At 35.8% G+C, this 19,658-nt stretch overlaps 1 protein-coding gene across 6 annotated transcripts in view; it reads left to right on the top strand.

Annotated features, from left to right (window-relative positions):
- LOC110450036 (serine/threonine-protein kinase tricorner-like) overlaps nucleotides 1–6,615 on the top strand; it is an 87,893-nt gene extending 81,278 nt beyond the window's left edge. For all 6 annotated transcript variants that reach the window (XM_021497253.1, XM_021497252.1, XM_021497256.1 and 3 more), the window contains exon 14: nucleotides 246–6,615. In XM_021497253.1, the coding sequence (XP_021352928.1) occupies nucleotides 246–379 (134 nt within the window). In that variant the 3' untranslated portion in view covers nucleotides 380–6,615. The remainder of the gene's footprint in view (nucleotides 1–245) is intronic.
- The last annotated feature ends 13,043 nt before the right edge of the window (nucleotides 6,616–19,658 follow it).

Here is a 19,658-nt window from a genome sequence, read left to right as displayed (position 1 = left end):
CACGGGCTAATTGCTGAGCATGTGCTTATCATGAACAATATGTAGTTGTTCTTTTTCTCTAACTGCAAAAAGGGGTCATCATCGTTCTTCTTTTCCTTCCGTCCCTGGAGGGACATAAGGGATCCACAATTTGTCGCCATCTACCTCTGTCCTTGGCAATAAACTGAGCTTATATTTTAATGTAAACAATGTAATTTCAAATGTAAACAAAATGTAGTGAGTGATATTGTTGTTCTGTATTACAGCAACGTACCCAGAACCACAAGGCCAGGAAGCCCAGGACAAAGATTCCAAGTATAAAGACTGGGTGTTCATCAATTATACATACAAACGCTTTGAGGGACTCACACAACGGGGAAACCCTTTCCCTAAGAGCTAGTTATATAGAGTGTTAGTTACTACAGATATAACTGACAGGTGGATTATAATGACTGGTTCACATGTACACACACACAACTGGCAGTTAACAAAGACACTGTTATATGCATCAGAGACGGTTTTGTTGCACCGCCACCATCACCAACACCACTGCGTTTATTAGTTTGTGGTTTCTCAGCTTAGTTACAAATGGACTGTGGCAGGGTCTGGGCCAGTTCCAGTGGTGTTTAGTGAAAATTTGAACAGAATGTGATGACGGTAAAATGTCAAAAGAATTAACTCCAAAACAGATCACTTGTGAATGTAGATGGAAAAACACAGAACATTGTTTGTGGTAATTAGATTTTAAAGTGTAGACTAGAACCCCAAACAGCATTGTCACTACTGGACAACAAATCTTTATGTCTGCAATCAAAAAAAATTATATAGCGATCTGTCATTAGCAATAGAAACCTCCTACACATTTTCGTTTAATTGTATCCCTTTAATTCTATAGTGATAAGGGTGGAAAGATATTTCTGACATAATTCATATCGTGTTTAACTTCAAGTCAGCAAGCCCAGCTTCATTGTGACCAGAAGGTGGATATGAATTATGTCTCGTCAAGTTTAGCTCAAGAGAATGAAAAGGATAGAAAAGTCCTGGAAATGTAACCCTTTTACTGTGTCTTGATCGTGTGTCAAGCCATTGGCTGTCACTTCTACATAGAATTTGTCATTTCAACCCAACAGTAGAATGTTGTAATGTTTTGTAATAGCAACAACGCAACAGTAAATTTCAATTTAAACCCATCTTATCAAGATCTTCATTTAAAACAAACTATTCTGATGGTTGGTAGAAAATGTGAAGACGGTTTGAAGAAGTAAACTGTAGAAGAAAATATCAGGTTCTGGCAAGCAAAAGCTGAGTTAAGATGCAATTTTCTGGCATACTCAAAAAGGGCAAACAATATCTAACAATTAACAGTGATTTCTGAGAATGTTTAGGACTTAACTTATTCACCCCTGACGACACTTTTGAACTCTCCCAATTCAAAGGTCAGAACAGTTCATTATGAAATTTCCGAGATGAAATCTACTTTTTTTGCTGTGTCTTAACCTAGACTTTTAAATTCTACAGTATATAGGTTACCTGGGTTTCATAGAAATTTTGGAATTCTTGACTAGGACACCACAGACCCGTGACAGAGATGTACTGTTGGGTTGATATACTGTTGCCAAAGAGTATGTTGTAGTGTTTTCCCTTTAAATTCAAGTGTCGTTTACCACAAACTGAAGAGTTAATGAAGAATGAGAGTGTATGGCCTCAGGGGAGATAACTCTTAATGGAAATCAGGATTTCGGAGAGTTTTAATATATTATACTATTAATTATAAACATCCCCATGTCTTTGACGCATTGTATGCAAATATTTTTCATCTCATATGTAATTGACATATTTGTGGCATGGTATTGCTACACTTTGTCCTTCTTTTAAAATAGTTTCTTTACCTCAATCCAAACCTACTCCTCCAAACTCGAGTCTGTTGTATTGTTTCAATATTATTTTTTTCTAAACTGAAAATGACTTCAAGCTGCTGTAAGTTTAAGCATTTAAAATAGAGCATAATGAACTATCCAGAAAAAAAATATACTTTAAATTATTTGAATGATAATAAATAAATGCTTCGAAGTATAAGTATAAGTATAAGAATTCTGACAGATATTTTGAGAACAATATTAAATGTTTTTGAGAGATAGCCTTTGATTGAGGTGTAGGGAAGATTATGAAAGAAAAAGGACATCATTTCCTGATAATGCTCTTGCACAAGAGACTTATATGTTATTGTGAATATGCACATTCCATTTAATCCCGAGAATGTTTTATTGTTATGAGAATGAGGTACACAATTGATAGGTAAACCATGTTTATTTTTTGCCTTATTTAAAACACTGCTGCGTTGATTTCCAACCCCATGTATAGACTCCATGTTACACTCCCCATACTGATCCCATCACTGTACACATTCAGTAATGGCTGTTAGATCCCATCACTGTACACATTCAGTAATGGCTGTTAGATCCCATCACTGTACACATTCAGTAATGGCTGTTAGATCGGAGAATTTATTGGCAACTTGTAAGCTGCTGTTATATTTCTTGTGTGTGTAATATTGGAATTTTAAAGAGTGACTGTGACAGTAGAGTTTCCTAACTTGAGTGAAGTTGTTTTTGTTCGCTTATAGCACATGCTATTTTTAATCGTAACAGATTGTGAAAATTAGTATCTGTGACAACAGTTATCTGCTATCTCCCAAAGTTTGTTGATAAGCAGTGAAAAAATACATATTAGCTATGTTATTATGGGGTGTGTAAACCCCAAAATTGTTTAATGAGTCGCTCGTTCACATTAAACCAACTTTATTTTGCAAAACATTGTTAATAATGAAAAACCTGTTACTTATTGCTGTATTTTCCAAAGATTTTAAAGTTATATGTGCCAATTTTCTTTTTCACTCTTCTTTCTCCTATTTTGTGATTGTAATGAGTTGATTCCATTTTTTGTTGTAATGCTTAATGATTTGAATGTGCTATGCAATAAAAGTGGAATTTGGAATAGTTAGGTTTCACTTTTAAGACTTGCAGTAAGTCTACATGAAACAGACACAGGTAAATAAACTACTACCTATTACTTATATTCTGTGTCAAATACATGTTAAAGTAAATTTTCTAGCATAAATTCAAAATTGAATGAAGATTTATCAAGACACATTTAAAAACAAGGAATGGATATACAGTAAAAAAAAACACTAACTCGAACTCATGGAGTTTTTAGATCAACAGTTAAGGAATACAGGGCGTTTGATAAAAGATTTTAATAAAATCTAATTCCTAAGAGGAAATATCAGGAAAGATAGACAATGTATGATTGTTGTGGCATGAAAGTTTGTTATTCCAGTTGATGCTCCTCTGTGATTCTGATTAGAAAATGACCATTGTTAGTTAATTCTGTCTTTGCGTATTGCAGAGTTATAGATCAATACCTGCATACAAGAGTAGATAACTCTGCAATACGAAAAGACGGAATACTGTGCCTCCTTGTATATGGATCTCAGTTTAGTAGAAACATTTGTCTCACGGAGTTCATACTTCTATAAATGCCATCACACATGGTTTAATTAAACAAGTTGGCCTTTAAATTGTCATTATAATGGAAAGACTAACAATTTAAATAATTTCAGGCAAAAGCTGCCTTCATAATGTAACATTACCACAACTTTCCGACAGAAAACTGTTGAACAACCCTTTGAAATGACTATTACCTAACTGTGATTGGTATGAACACACCAGGGAGATAAGTGTGTAAGGTGTTAGTATAATCTATTTGGTAGCAGAGGCTGGTAAAGGAAGCGCTTGGTTTTCCCTGTTTTTGTTTGTGCTTGCATGTGTGATAGTTGGTAAAAAATGTCATTTGCCGTGTGATAGACAACTCTGTTTTGTCATTGGAGAAGTTTATATTGTCATTATTATTATTATTATTATTGAAAATAAACATAATTATTTAAAGCCAATGGATAATACGTAATTACTTAATGCATCAGATATGACACAAATACCCCTAACACTACACTGGCTCCCGCTAAAACATTTTTTTTCTCCGTCTTTACAAGGCTAATTCAATTTCATTCAGATTTATTTCTGAAATTTTGATGTATACCAGAAATGATATGTGAATGAAAATTAAAAGAATACCTCACAGAAGGGCCTGTTCTTGTAAAAGTGGGAAACCCAAAGCACCTTAACCTTAGCCATCTTTATTGATGTGCTGAGGAAATAACTTATTTTTCATAATCACTTAAGGAGCTGTTGGTAGCCTTGCTCAAGTCGGAGAATTTTACTCTGAGGGGCTTATCAAATCTACACTTGTTGTAGTGCAGACATGGTCAAGTTTAACCTTTTTACTGTAAAATTACGTACTATGAACTTATTGGTGAAGTGGACAGTTGTTGACCGTTGTCAAAGGATTAAGATGACGTCATACTGGCTGTAGACTGCTCGTGGTCACTCATAAAGATTTGACCGTGAACGTTTTCCTGTGTTATAACCCTGGAAGTGAGATGGGGACAAAGAGTTGATTATGTATTTGGTGACTGCTTCATAAATATTTTCCTTCTCTTCTGTATATATTCTATATCTGAACTCAATTCTAAAGAACAAAATGTTAAAGGCCATTTTTGGTTGTATAAAAACATGTTCAGAAAAAGTAGAATTTAAACAAAATTCATAGTTAGATAAAAGCTTGTTCTGAGAATAATTGTAGAATTTACACCCAGCTCCAAGCAGAGATGAATAAAGCCATGAAGTATATACATCTCTGCTCCAAGTTCCTCCGCTGTGAGAATTGGGTTGAAACACAAGATCAGATATTGGTTAAAGCTTCTGACCAATTAGCTAAAGCTTGTAACAAATACATTACAGTGTGTAGTATATAGGGATGATAGTTGTTTGATCTCATGCAGTTTTTTTTCTTTTCGCACTTTACAACTTCTCGTAGTCAATGATACGTTGTCAGCGGATACAGATTGTACTTGACCTTCCTCATAATCAAAATACATATACAATGTACTAGCACATGGGCGCAGATTTATCGTCTGTCACCGTACTGCATTGGTATCGCAATAATGCATGCATTTACAGGTCTGTGTGATTCCACTTTTGTTGTTTTTCTTTGTTGGTTTTCCTTTTTCTTTTTTTAATTTATTTGTCAGTTATAAAAGTTCGAATAAGATATTTTTAATTCATTCATTCATATTCATTTATTCATCTGTTTGTTTTTCAAGTGCTTTTTGTTTACCATAGTTTTAGTAATGCTTCTATAAAAATATGATTTCCTTTTGAATTTTGAATTTGAATGATTTACATGTACTTGCAGTTACAAGATAAAACAATTTCCCCTTGATGTTATGATTCAAAATTACCATTTTATTTGAAGTGAATCATTGTGCTTTATACATCGTGCCCTATGAATGAAAGATGATTTATCTAAATGGTATGATTAGGGGAGCAGTAATGCTTGCTGAAAGAAATGTTAACTTTTTTAAAAATATATGAATTTAGGAAAAAAGCTATAAGAACAAGATGCTTCAAAAGCACCCTCCTCTTTTTTTTTAATCATTTTACTTTTAAAAGTGGATGACTGTTTAGATTTCTTATACATGCGTTACCTGTACTACCCACTAAATGTGATGTAACAAGATAAATTTTGAGAACCCATAGTGGTCTATATAATATATATATACGACATTTGTGTACTTAACTCAATTGTACACTTGTTTCCATTTTGGGTACCCGGTATTCCAAAAAAAATTGTCATTCCAATGTGAACTTTGTACCGATCATCTTGTGGTTTAAAACAGTCGTCTACAATTGTATAACGTGTATAGAACTCAACATGGAAGTGAAACAGTTTTACTCCTTATGGTATAAACATTTGTAAATGTTAATACAGTGTATTTTACTTGAAAATTGATCATCGTATACATCTGTTTAATCTTCGTAACTAAACATTGTGCACATGTACATTTAGCTGATTTATGTATTTGAATTTTTGCTAAAACTCGTGAACAAACGTAGTTATTTCTTTACCGAACTTGTGGATCAGTAGTTACATCTACTCAGGTGACAATCATTTTGCTTCAGATCCCAAAACTGATTGAATATTGCAATAATATTTTCTTCAGCTGCAAAAATGGGTTAATATTAAAAAACAATCCATCTAAATTTCATTTTTTGGTAATTCAAATAATTGAGGGTATACCTTGATGGTAATAATGTGGGAAATTGTGTAGCAGCCCACACAAGAAATAAGTAAGCTACTTCCATTTCAAAATATTTAATCATTCATGCACTTTTTAAATGACCTATGTGAACTCTGATGGTCACATGACCATGTGAACTTGGATGATCACATGACCAAGTGTCAATCTAGTGAAGGCCTCCAATGACTAGGATTTCACTTTTTAATATATTTTTTAAGCACCTGTTTGATCATTTTGTGTTCATTTGTTCGCCTTATTTGCCGTCTATGAGTCGCCCATGCCTGACACGAATACATTATATGGTTCATTGAGCGGTTTCCGGCTCCGATTGCTTCACTGATTCAGACCATGTGTCCTAATACTGTGATATGTAGATAATCGTAATTTGTGTCCAAATGGGTGAATGTAATAAAAAATAAAATTAACTGAATTTTAAAGAATGTTTTGTTGTGTTTAAAACTGATGGTGGAACAAGGTTTTCAGTTCACCTGGTCCGAAGGACCATGGTGAGCTTATGCCATACCGCAGCGTCCGTCGTCCGTCTGTCCGTCAACTTTTCCTTTAAAACGCTACTCATGAACGAATTAGCAGATTTGGACCAAATTTGGTCAGAAGCATCCTTGGGGGAGGGGAACAAATTTTGTATAAATGGTGGGTCTGGCCCCCCTGGGGGCTCAAAGGCGGGCCCAATAGGGGAAACATAGCAAATTATTCTTCAAAATCCTTCTTCTTCTGTAGGAATGAAAGTATTTGGTCCATATTTGGTGTAGAGCATCCTTGGGTAAAGGGGAACCAATTTTGTATAAACCGTGGATCTGGCCCCCAGGGGCCTGAGGGGAAGGGACCAATAGGGGAAACATAGCAAATTATTCTTCAAAATCCTTCTTCTTCTGTAGGAATGAAAGGATTTGGTCCATATTTGGTGTGGAGCATCCTTGGGTAAAGGGGAACCAATTTTGTATAAACAGTGGGTGTGGCCCTCCTGAGGGCTGAGGGGTGGGGCCCAATAGGGGAAATATAGCAGTTCTTTAAAATCCTACTACTTCTGTAGGAATGAAAGGATTTGGTCCATATTTGGTGTGGAGCATCCTTGGGTAAAGGGGAACCAATTTTGTATAAACGGTGGGAGTGGCCCCCCTGGGACCTGATGGTGGGGCCCAATAGGGGAAATAGAGGTAAAACCTTTATAATCCTTCTACCATAGGGGTTAAGGGATATTATCCTAATTTAGTCTGGAGCATCCTTGGGCAAAAGGGACCTAATTTCGTATAAACAGCGAGTGTGGTGGTGGTGCTCTGTTTGGAGTTTGTTCTTGCTATATCTCAAGTACTTGATGTATCTTTCTGAAATTTCATATGTACTTACAGCACCTACCATGAAGTGCTATATCTTTACTTCATACCAATTATTTTAAACATATATTCAAGTGAGTGATACAGGCCCTCTGGGCCTCTTGTTTGAAAGAAGGGTTACAAAGCTAACAGAATCAAGTTTCCTCAAATGGACGACCTTGACCTACATTGATGGTCACAGGGGTCAAATATGTTATAAGACTTGAACGACTTCTTCTGAATTACTAAGAGACATATGGTGATGATATTTAGGGAATAGCATGTTGTCATGAGGTGCAATAACCTGTCCTCAAATAAATTACCTTGACCTACTTTCAAGGTCACAGGCATCAAATATGTAAAAACGTTTAAGCAACTCCTTCCCAAAAACGAAGAGTGCCTTTAAAGAAATTACCTTAACTTCACCAAATTAAGTATGAAATGCCCTTGGACCAAGAGGACTTCAAACATTGTATAAACAAAGGGTATGGCTCTCCAAAGTGCAGCAGGATGGGGCTCAATAGAGGTTACCAGAGAAAAGTCTTCAAATTCCTCCTTCAATATAGATTAATTGATAGATGTGGAAATATTTGCAGAATTACTTTTATTGAGAACGTTTTCCTATGATTGCTTAAATATCCATGTGAGTGATACAGGCCATCTGGGCCTTTTGTCAAAGTGAATGATATTAACCCACATTCAAGGTCACTGGGGTCAAAAGTTCCAAGGTTATGATATCTTGCTAGTAACATGCTTGAATAAAGGGCTACCAAGTTTGTACAAAAGAATGACCTCTTCCCACTTTTATGGCCACTGGGTCAAATGATCATAAACTCTATGAACAATTTCTTTTGGATAACCAAAAGGCCCACTTTGGTGATATTTGGCCAGTTGTAAGCTGGGATAAATGACTGCGATAAATGACCTTGACCCATTTTCAAAATCACTGAAGTCAAGTGTTTAAACAAGAGCCCCAGAGGGCCTGTATCTCTCACCTGGATGATAAAGCAACCATGGGAAATTATTCTTATTACATAAAATCCCTCCTTTGGTACAGAAGAAGAAAGAATTTAAAGATTTAAATCTCTAATTTCCCTATTGGGCCCCACAACTCTCGGACCCCAAGGGGTCCCAACCCACCATTTATACAAAACTGAGTCCCCTTGGACAAGGATGCTCCAGACAAAATTGGGATGAAATCCCTTAATCCCTATTGTGGAAGAAGGATTTCAAAGATTTTTACCTCTAATTACCCTATTGGGCCCCATCCCCTCTGCCCCCAGGGGGGCCACACACACCATTTATACAAAATTGAGTCCCATTGGCCCAAGGATGTGTCAGACCAAATTAGAATAAAATCCTTTCTTTCCTACAGTAGAAGGATTTTAAAGGTTTTACATTAATTTCCCCTATTCGGCCCCACTCCTTTGCCCCCAGGGGGTCCACAGCCACCATTTATATAAAATTGAGTCTCCTTGGCATAAGGATGCTCCAGACTAAATTTAGTCAAAATCTACTGGGCCTTCAGAACAAGTAGCGTTTTAAAGGAACAAGAGGCCCATGGGCCTTAACGGTCACCTGATATATTTATACAGCGAGTTGTTTTTGTTTTTAACATGTACAGAAATATTATTCAAAGTGACAAAAAACAATAAAACCACCTTATTCAATATCTAGCATACAGATTTAAGACTAAAAATTATTTGAAACTAGCACCTCTGATTCTAAACAAGGAAAATGAAGAAATTTTAGCACACAGACTCCTTTGGGCCCTACCCTACAGCCCTTGGGGGTAGGACTGGCTCAAAATTTTCAACGTATCAAACTGTCAACTCAAGGTTATAATTCCAATCAAGTTATTAACATGTTATATTCAAAGTACCATTTGCCATTATAAACCATAATTGATTTCCCTATATAAACTATAGTAAAGTTTAACCCCTCCCCAGGGGGAAACGTGAGATCCCAGGGTCAAGAAATTCACAATTTTGGTAAAGCACATTAAGACCCTTCCATCTATGAAGAGTATTTGATTCTACCATATCTGGGTCTTGAGATGAAGATTTTTGAAATTTTAGTCAATTTGACCCTTTTTGGCCCCGCCCCTCAGGCCCCTGGGGGCTTGGGACTAAACTGGCAACCAATTTTGTTGACCTATGTCCATGGAAGGTTCCTGCAAAATTTCATTGAAATTGGTTCAGGGGTTTTGGAGGAGAAGTCGAAAATGTAAATTGTTTATGGACGCACGACGCACGACAGATGCCGCCGGACAAAAGGCGTTCGCAATAGGTCACTTGAGACTTTGTCTCAGGTGACCTAAAAACTGAGGGGTGGATGACGGATGACAGACGCTGCTCAATGGCATAAGCTCACTTGCCCTTTGTGCAGGTGAGCTAAAAATCTTCAAACAACTAAACTAAATGCCCAGGGTGGTGATATTTTGCCAGCAGTATGCTGGGATGAAGGGCTATCATGTTTGTTTAAATTAATGACTCCCTAAGTTCAATGTCAGAATCCGGGCTATTCACCAGATATGTAAAAGAGATAAAATTGAACTGAAACCCAATGATAATGCATAAATCGGTTTACAAAGTGACCCTAACTCATTTACCCCTAAAGACACATTTGAACTCTTCCAATTCAAAGGTTGGAATAGTTCATTATGAAATATCAGGGGTGAATGAGTTTATCTTAGTAATTAATGAGAAGATTACCGAAATGTCAATGATTTCAAATTGCTTGCATTGCATGTTTGGTAGGGATACATTATACAAGGAATGATCACACGTTGATGTGAACAGAACAAATGGCTGTTTGATCAGTGAAATTGCAATCAATAGTTATTATTATCTGCAGTACAGCATTCTGTCACTGTTGCTTACACGGATACTGCTGAGGTGCTGGATAAAAACACGGGAACAATACAGTTTGTTTGATGTTGTGGAGTGTATGGTTAAATTTTGATGCACACATAAGTTACTGTAAGAATCACTGCTTTGCAATCTTTGAAAGTAGCCTGTATCATAGCATTGTCTTTCAACTGTGAGGTCAACACAAGCCCAAGGATGTTTGCAATTATATTTGAGGGATTCCTTTTTCGTAACCTTTAGTTCCCCTATTGGGCCCTGCTCATTCGCTCTCATGGGAGCACACTTCGTTTATATGCAACCTTGAGTCCATTTGCCCCAAGGATACTTGAGATCAAAGTTTGTCTAAAATCCTTTAGCTGTAAGGATATGAAAGATTATAAGACTCCTTCATGTCCAGGGGTGTAGGATAGGGAAATTCCACCCGAGGGGTTTTAAAATTTAGCAAAACCCAAGGCTTTGCCCAGGGTTTTGCCAAATTTGAAAATCCTGAGGGTGGAGTTTTCCTATCCTACACCTTTGGGCATGATAGAGTATTTTTCTCTCATTTCAAATACCAAAATAAGCTCAGAAACCATGAAAATGCGTTTGGACTAGCTACCATTTTGAAAATATCAATTTTTCCCCCCCAAGCTTTTTTTATGAAAACTAACTTTTCAGCAGGATTTAGCATACCCTATATTTGCAAACACATGCACAATAAATATATCGTAAAAGCTTTTAATTTCATCAAGTTGCCTTTTCCGCATAACGGCATTGGTGTTTTCCAAGTTCGTTGTTGAACCATTGTGACGTCACGTCACATGAAATGGGGTGTAAAATAGAAATTTCCTACACCCCTTTCTTACCCTGGACAGCTCTATCTTAAACACACGGAAATGAGAGAATAACCTGTGTTTCCCTATTTGGACCTGTCCCTCTTCTCACAGAGGGGCCATACCCTCCATTAATACGTTAAGTTCCTCGTGCTCTGGTCTAAAGATGATCCAGATCAAATTTATTTAAAATTCCTTCATTTGACTTGAAGATCAGGATTTATATCTACTATTTTGATTATTTTGTATTAAAGATCAGGATTTATATCTACCATTTTGATTATTTTGCATTGAAGATCAGGATTTATATCTACTATTTGGATTATTTTGTATTGAAGATCAGGATTCATATCTACTATTTGGATTATTTTGCTTTGCTCTAGGGGGAAATTAACCACATTACTCATTTATAAAACATTGAATCCCTTTTGCACAATAATGCTCCAGGCAATATTTGTTCTTCTAAATTCACTTAGTCATTCTTGAGTCTGGGTAGTCAGGTTTTTGACAAGACAAATTGCCCACCACAGCCTAAGTTCGCATGGCCCAAAGTGGGCCAGGTGAGCTAGCTATAAAAACAACTCAACATCTTAAATTCAATTTAATCCGTTTTATTATCATTTCCAATATCCTTCTTCAAACATGAAACGAATTGTTTATTTACAAATGTACATCTTGTTTTAAAACAAAACCAAACAATATTCACTGGTTATATGGAACAGTCAACAAGTAAAACACTTGAAATTGTTTTTGTTCACATTTGCATTGCAAGTGCATTGAATTTTTCCAGAAAAAAGGAAAAAGGGGGCAAATACTGGACACCTATAAACTAAACAAAATCAACCCAGTATACACATATATATCATATACCAGCCAACCCAACTCAATTATAAATAGACAAAGTGATATTAAGGTGAGATAACCAATACATTGTATAAACTAAACAAAATCAACCCAGTATACACTGGTAATAAAGTAATATTAAGGGGAGCACGCCGACAGAACATCGACTACCATGTAGGCGCTAAACCGTTCAACCAACCAACCAAATTTAGGGGAGATAACCAAATACATTGTATACACATACCATACCAGCCATCCTAACTCAAGTACAAATAAGTAATATTAAGGGGAGCTAACCAAATTGTATAACATTTTGAAGCCATTTGCTGGTACACACTTCCGGCATTAGGCAGAGGACTAGAGCAAAATTAATGAAGTTGTAAAGCTTTTGCTGTAATTAGCTCATGGTTCGTCAGTAACCAAGGAAATCATGAAGTTATGGAAGTAAATAACTATTGTATCATAGATCAAGTGATACATGTAAATTGAAATAGTTTGCAAAAATTGAGTGAGGCGTTTTAAAACTACACCTGTATCCATTGAGGAAGCAATATATTCATATAAAAGTTTTGTAAGAGTATCTTGGGTAAAAATTCAGACAGGTCATAAATAATAGATGTTCTTTAACTCATTCACCCCTTAATTTCATAATGAACTAGTCTCAACTTTGAGTTGGAAGAGTTCAAATGTGTTTTTTTAAGGGTGGATGAGTTAACCTATTTTTCAAAAATTCTGAGATTCAAAGCAAAGGTGTCGTGAATATCAAATCAATGTTTATATGAATTCTACTGTTTAATATATATATAAGATTAGAATCATAAAACTAAAAATTAGTTCCTAAAAAATATCAGTTTCATGTTATAAAAAAGACACATAATTTGAACAATTAATGTATAGAAGATTGATTTTTTTTTTTTTTTAACAAAATGTTTAAACATTTTGTACTCATGTCGGATATTTTAAATTTTGATATTGCAAATTTAAATATTTCATTTTGTAGAAGATTAAAAGTGTGTTAATTAACTGATATATGTACAACATATGAATGTATACATCTGTGCATACAAGTGTATGAAAGATTGATAACGTAACTGTTAAATTGTATATTTGATATAAAAAGATCAAAACAACTTGACTGATGTACTTTACAGAAAACGCCAGGTGTGTCCAACTCCACTTCTGCCACGCCTAGGACTAGTTCATTTTTGACCATGCAGGCCTAGTGATTTTTTAAAATATTTACCAAGAAAATATAGCTGGGGCTAGTTAAGTTTGCAAATCTACCTGCCAGCTAGTATTTAAAATGAAATTGAACACCCCTGAAAGTATATTTCACCTCTATATAGGAACATGCACAACTATTGTACCTCCCTGTAAACTTATTTCCATAAAATACTGTACATTTAACAACTAAAAGAGACTTAATTTATACCAACACTACGATATATTTAGATTTAACCAGATGAATATAGACTTTACAATACTTTGTCTGTTCAGTGCTGATAGTACTGTAAACATCTCCCAAAACTCTTTCACCCCTGAAATTTCATAATGAACAATTCAAAACTTTGAATTGGAAGAGTTCAAATGTGTCTTTAGGGGTGAATGTATGATTAAATAATCTTATTGATGGTTTTTCATATTGTGCCGATGGACTTTGACTTTGCCAAATCCACTTGTATTATAAATCCTAAAAACACTTGTATTATCACACGTATATATATACGTACACACCTCTAGCTAGGATATCAAGTTTACTTATTTTTCAGATATTTATCAGAGAAAGACTTATACCAATAATACAGACATTTATCCGAGAAAGACTTAAACCAACAATACAGACATTTATCCGAGAAAGACTTAAACCAACAATACAGACATTCATCTGTGAAAGACTTAAAATATTTGATACAAACAAAACAAACTGTACATCATTTAAAACAATACACACATGCCAAAAAACTTCTGAAGTGCATTGTTTAATATAGACATTTGGGTGTTGCTGCAGCGTAATTTAACACACTTCAAACCAGTGCAATGTAAATAGTCTGTACCTGTGGTCCCTGTGACAAGCATACTTATATGCTACATGTATGTATTATGTAATATATTCACTTATCCATCAGCTGTGTCAATATAATTAATTTACTGTATTTATCCTGCAATAAGCCCATACCTAGTTATAAGCCCACCTAGTTATCTAATAGTTCAGTGGATAGTGTTCATGAGACACACTGCCTTGCAGTGCATAGCTCCCGTTCTCATATGAGCCCGCCGGTTGTTGTGAGGACATTATATAAACCCCTAACAAACAATACATTGCATTGTAACCTTTTACAATAGTTCAATATTTCAAATCATCGCTGTCCTTAAATGACCTTAGCTGTTAAAAACATTTAACAAAATAAACCTACCAAAGCATCACACCTTCTTATCTATCAACTTTCAGGTAATAAGAACACAAACATCTTTAGCTGTTTAGAATAATCCCAACCAATGCTGTTTAATCGTCTTGCTGCAGTAAGTCTGCTCCCTCCCTAGCTTTTCTTAGTCATAGATAAATGCTGGCCCTCTTGGACTTATTGCAGGTTAAATTCAGCCTAGTTTGAGCTCATTTCTAAGTCTTGGACCTCCAGGTTTATTGCTCAGGAAATAGAAACACAACAATGCATTAATTCTACGGTATATATATATACCAGATTTATCCTGCAATAAGCCCAGTGGTGCAAAACATAATCACTGATTGTAGTTGGGGATTAGGCTTACTAAAAAACAGAAAAATAGCATTTGTTGGCAGTTCTACTCAATTGCAATAGATATGGGTGGACTTAATATCAGGCATGGGCTTATTGCTGAATAAGTATGGTATATGAATGCCAGGATGTAATAACAATTATAATATTGACAGGAATGAAGCCACAATATGCATGCATGTTCAAGTAATCAAACGTACCCTGAAGAGATATCGCCAGTGATGATATAAGCGTATGTACATATATTACTAACTGTGATCAATGCATGTAAGTCCAAATATACCTATATCATGCATGTCATCCTGCTTATTTATGTACATATTAAAGCTGGCACAGGTTTTTTTTTCCTGTAACAATCTTGAATTAAACCCAATTTTTGTGTTTGTAAATTAGCCCAAACCAAACAACCTGTTGGATTTTTATATAAAATGTGAAATGTGTTTTCTGCATTTGTAGCATGGCTGCAGTGTATAGTTATTATAAATCTGTCTGAATGTGACCCTGCATTGTGCATGACCCTGACATCACCCCTGACATGACCCTGACATCACCCCCTGACATGACCCTGATATGACCCCCTGACATGACCCTGACATGACCCCCTGACATGACCCTGACATGACCCCCTGACATGGAGATAATTGTAGGCTGACTGGGCCAGGCTTCTATCATTGACCAGCTGTCTCAGTTGGTTACTGTGACAGTATAATGATTGAATCATTCAGAAAATTGTTGTAGATTATTTCTTTGTTTATTTTGTCTTTAGTATATTAGTATATTGAGACTGCAGATTGGAGACCTATGTGAAGCAGTCACCAGGTACTGGCTGCAGGTTGGTGGTTTTTCTCCAGGTACTCTGGCTTTCCTCCACCACCAAAACTTAGCTTGTCCTTAAATGACCCTAATAACTGCTAATAGGATGTAAAGTACAAACAAACCAAACCGAGTCTTTACAGAAAGTATTTGTCAAAGCTTAAGTCATGCATTCAAAACCAAATCACTAATAATATACCGGTATATGGATTCCCATATATACAAGTCCATAGCCTGGCAGAGACATTGCAAACAACAGATTCTAGTTTCTCCCCTTTACCGCTAAACCTAGCTACAATGAACACAAACACACACACATCTTGTTAGTATTCAAACAAATCAAACGGCAACGCATAGATTCCACTATCAAAATCTCATTCATAGCCCGACGACAAAATATTTCCACCACAACCTTCATTTCCTCCCTGCACACTACTTATAAAGAATCAATAACAAGCGAGTAGCACATAGTCACATATATCCATGCCAAAATCTAATCCCCCCTCACTTCTTACACACAAGTTGTGTTACAACATGAACAGAGATTCTGATCAAAGATGTTCTGTCTAAAGACATCGGGGGAACCATATATGGACATGTCGAAGACATCTTTATGGAACACAAAACTATAAAAATTCTATAATGAGGACATTCTTTGATCGGAATGATTTTTTTACAGTGTTAATTCACATATATGACTCAATAACGGTTGAAAGAGAGAAGAAAATATCCATGTCTCAACAACAAAATCCAATTTATGCCTTAACTCATTCACCCCTGATGACACATTTGAACTCTTCCAATTCAAAGGTTGGAATAGTTCATTATGAAATTTCAGGGGTGAATGAGTTAAGGATCCTTGTCCCAATGTTTTTTCCCGTATATATATACAGTGACCTCCCCTATTTTCGTTTTGGATATAACAGCTGTAGCACAGTTAGGTCAGGACGTTGGTTGACCAGGTATCTCAGTCTTTTAAGAGCGGTAGTATAACTGTCTGAAGTCCAGAGTTCAAATTCTGGTCTACTCCTGCTAAACTTGTTTTTTCAAAGAATCAGAACACTATTGATAAAGAGTTTTTTCAAATATCTATTATCTTTCATAAAAATTCCCCAAGGTATGGACTTGTTTTAGAAATGATTTATTAGGGCCTTAGTCATACAACCAAAATTGGTTTCATGTGCATAGTTAGTTTTTGGCAGTGGATGTGCGGGGGTCCTTAAGCTTGCACAGGTCTTTGTTCGGATAACAATTCAAACATGAAATGTCAGATTATAAATTTTAGAGGATTTCTAGCTGAATTTGCATAATTTGACAGTAAATTAAAATTTGAAATTGTTACTTTTGCTGTAAAATGTATGGACAAATGGCATACTGATATTTGTATCACAGCTTTCTATAGATTCTATATCAGTGATATTCTAATGGTATTAGTCGGAGTGTAGCTTTAGGTATACTGAAGAACTTGGTTAGGAATTCCCCGAGGCCGAAGGTACTACGACCTCATCAATAACACAGCATTACCTACGCACATTAAGGTAGGCGTGGATGTTGGAATGAATTGGATCTGCTGAGCTGGCTTTTATACACATAATTGGCAAATCTTTACACAATTATGTAAATCCAAGGGCTATCCATTATCTAAGGACATTGTTTACAAATGGACTTCTGTAACAATTCTAAACAATGCTGATTTTTTTCATTTAAATCATAAATATTTTATATCATAATGTAATATAAAATAGCATTCCGCCTTTAAGTACAGCTAGGCCTTTATCTAAAAATTCATTTCCATTCTCAAGCATGGATTCTGTGCTCAAACTACCTTTATTGTAACTCGCCTAAATTAAACCATGTTACAGAACCACCAAGTCAAGTGTAAACATTCAACACAGTATTTGGCTTGAAGTATCTCAAAACTCTTCCAAATCACACGACAAAATGTGATTTTTCATTGATTTATACCTAAAACAAGATATTGGGCTTGAACACAGAAGCACAAGAACATTTTCTTGAACTGATGGTAAAACAAAAAGTATTGGTAAATTGTATCTATGATTTTAATATTGTCAAAAGCACTTCTAAGTCTGGTCATGTGTGAGGATGAGATGCACGACAAATAAAACTGATATTTAATCAAATGGTGCCTTTAACACATGATCACATGGGGTTTGTTTCTCGATCAGAAGTTAAAAGGTGTTGGGTCATGTGCCCCGACTATGTGGGTTTGGTGCGTATTCTTATCCCCCTCACATTAAAAGCATCTGCAGGCTTCCATCTTGGGCATCAAATGTAATTTGGAAAAAACTTGTTTCATTTACCTTAAAATAAGGTTCGCAAACACGACAATCCAGATTTAATAAGTTTACAAACATGATAATCCAAATTTGATAAGTTTACGAACATGATTATCCAGATTTGGTAAGTTTATGTACATGATTATCCAGATTTGGTTAGTTTATGTACACGATCATCCAGATTTGATAAGTTTACCAACATGATTATCCAGATTATTTGATAAGTTTACGTACACAATTATCCAGATTTGATAAGTTTACCAACACGATCATCCAGATTTGATAAGTTTACCAACACGATCATCCAGATTATTTGATAAGTTTACGTACACAATTATCCAGATTTTATAAGCTTGCATCTGACTAGTACATACATGCATTACCTGTCTTTGATACACAAAACATGGTACATGTACATGTATATACCTGCCGATATAGATTGTACATGATAGTCACTAAATGAATTTTACATTTGCGTTCCTAAAAAGCAACAAAGGAATACGTGAATATCAATCTACTGTATATAGATATACAGTTACAAGAAGAAGCTGTTCCATAAATGAGCACAGCTAATATCACACAATCAAAACCTCAAGGCAGATAATGCTGACCAGGGAAGTTTGATAGATAGAACATGCATTATTATTTAATAATTCAAAAGGCTATATATATTATATATAAATTATCATCACTACTTATATCAGATATATATATATGCATAAAACAATTTGACAGAACAGAGACAGATCCGTTAAATAAGGGATTGGGGTTGGGGAAACAGAATTAAGTAAAAATCATTCTATCATAATTGCAGTGCGATACCCCTACCAATCCCCAATCGCTGAATAACTTTTGGGAGTAAGTTTAAAACAAGAGGCCCAGAGGGCCTGTATCGCTCACCTGAATATGTTTAAAATAATTGGTATGAAGTCAAGATATAGCACTCCATGGTAGGTGCTGTAAGTACATATGAAATTTCAGAAAAATCCATCCAGTACTTGAGATATAGCGAGAACAAACTTCAAACAGAGCCCAACCCCTATGCCCCTAGCGGGGTCATACCCACCAAGTATACAAAATTGAGTCCCCTTGACCCAAGGATGCTCCAGACTAAATAAGGATAAAATCCCTGAATCCCTATGGTAGAAGAAGGATTTTAAAGGTTTTTACTCTATTTCCCCTATTGGGCCCCACCTCTCTGCCACCAGGGGGGTCAGACATACAATTTATACAAAATTGGTTCCCCTTCACCCAAGGGTGCTTCATACCAAATTTGGACAAAATCCTGTCATTCTTACAGAAGAAGAAAGGATTTTGAAGAATTTGCTATGTTTCCCTTATTGGGCCCCTCCCTTCTGTCCCCAGGGGGGCCACACTCGCTGTTTATACAAAATTGAGTCCCTTTTGCTTAAGGATGCTTGAGACTAAATTAGGATAATATCCCTTAATCACTATGGTAGAAGAAGGATTATAAAGGTTTTACCTCTATTTCCCTTTTGGGCCTCGCCCCTCAGTCCCTTGAGGGGCCAGACCTATGGTTTATACAAAATTGGTTCCCCTTCACCCAAGGATGCTTCAGACCAAATATGAAACAAATCCTTTTATTCCTACAGAAGTAGAAGGATTTTAGAGAATTTGTTATATTTCCCCTATTGGGCCCCGCCCCTCAGCCCCCAGGGGGGCCAGACCCACCGTTTATACAAAATTGGTTCCCCTTCATCCAAAGATGATCCACACCAAATATGGAACAAATCCTTTCATTCT

The sequence above is a fragment of the Mizuhopecten yessoensis genome, unplaced genomic scaffold, assembly GCF_002113885.1.
Source record: "Mizuhopecten yessoensis strain PY_sf001 unplaced genomic scaffold, ASM211388v2 scaffold4947, whole genome shotgun sequence".
Classification (NCBI taxonomy): domain Eukaryota; kingdom Metazoa; phylum Mollusca; class Bivalvia; order Pectinida; family Pectinidae; genus Mizuhopecten; species Mizuhopecten yessoensis.
The sequence above is the reverse complement of the archived record's forward strand: the minus strand, read 5'-3'. Positions and strand labels throughout refer to the sequence as shown.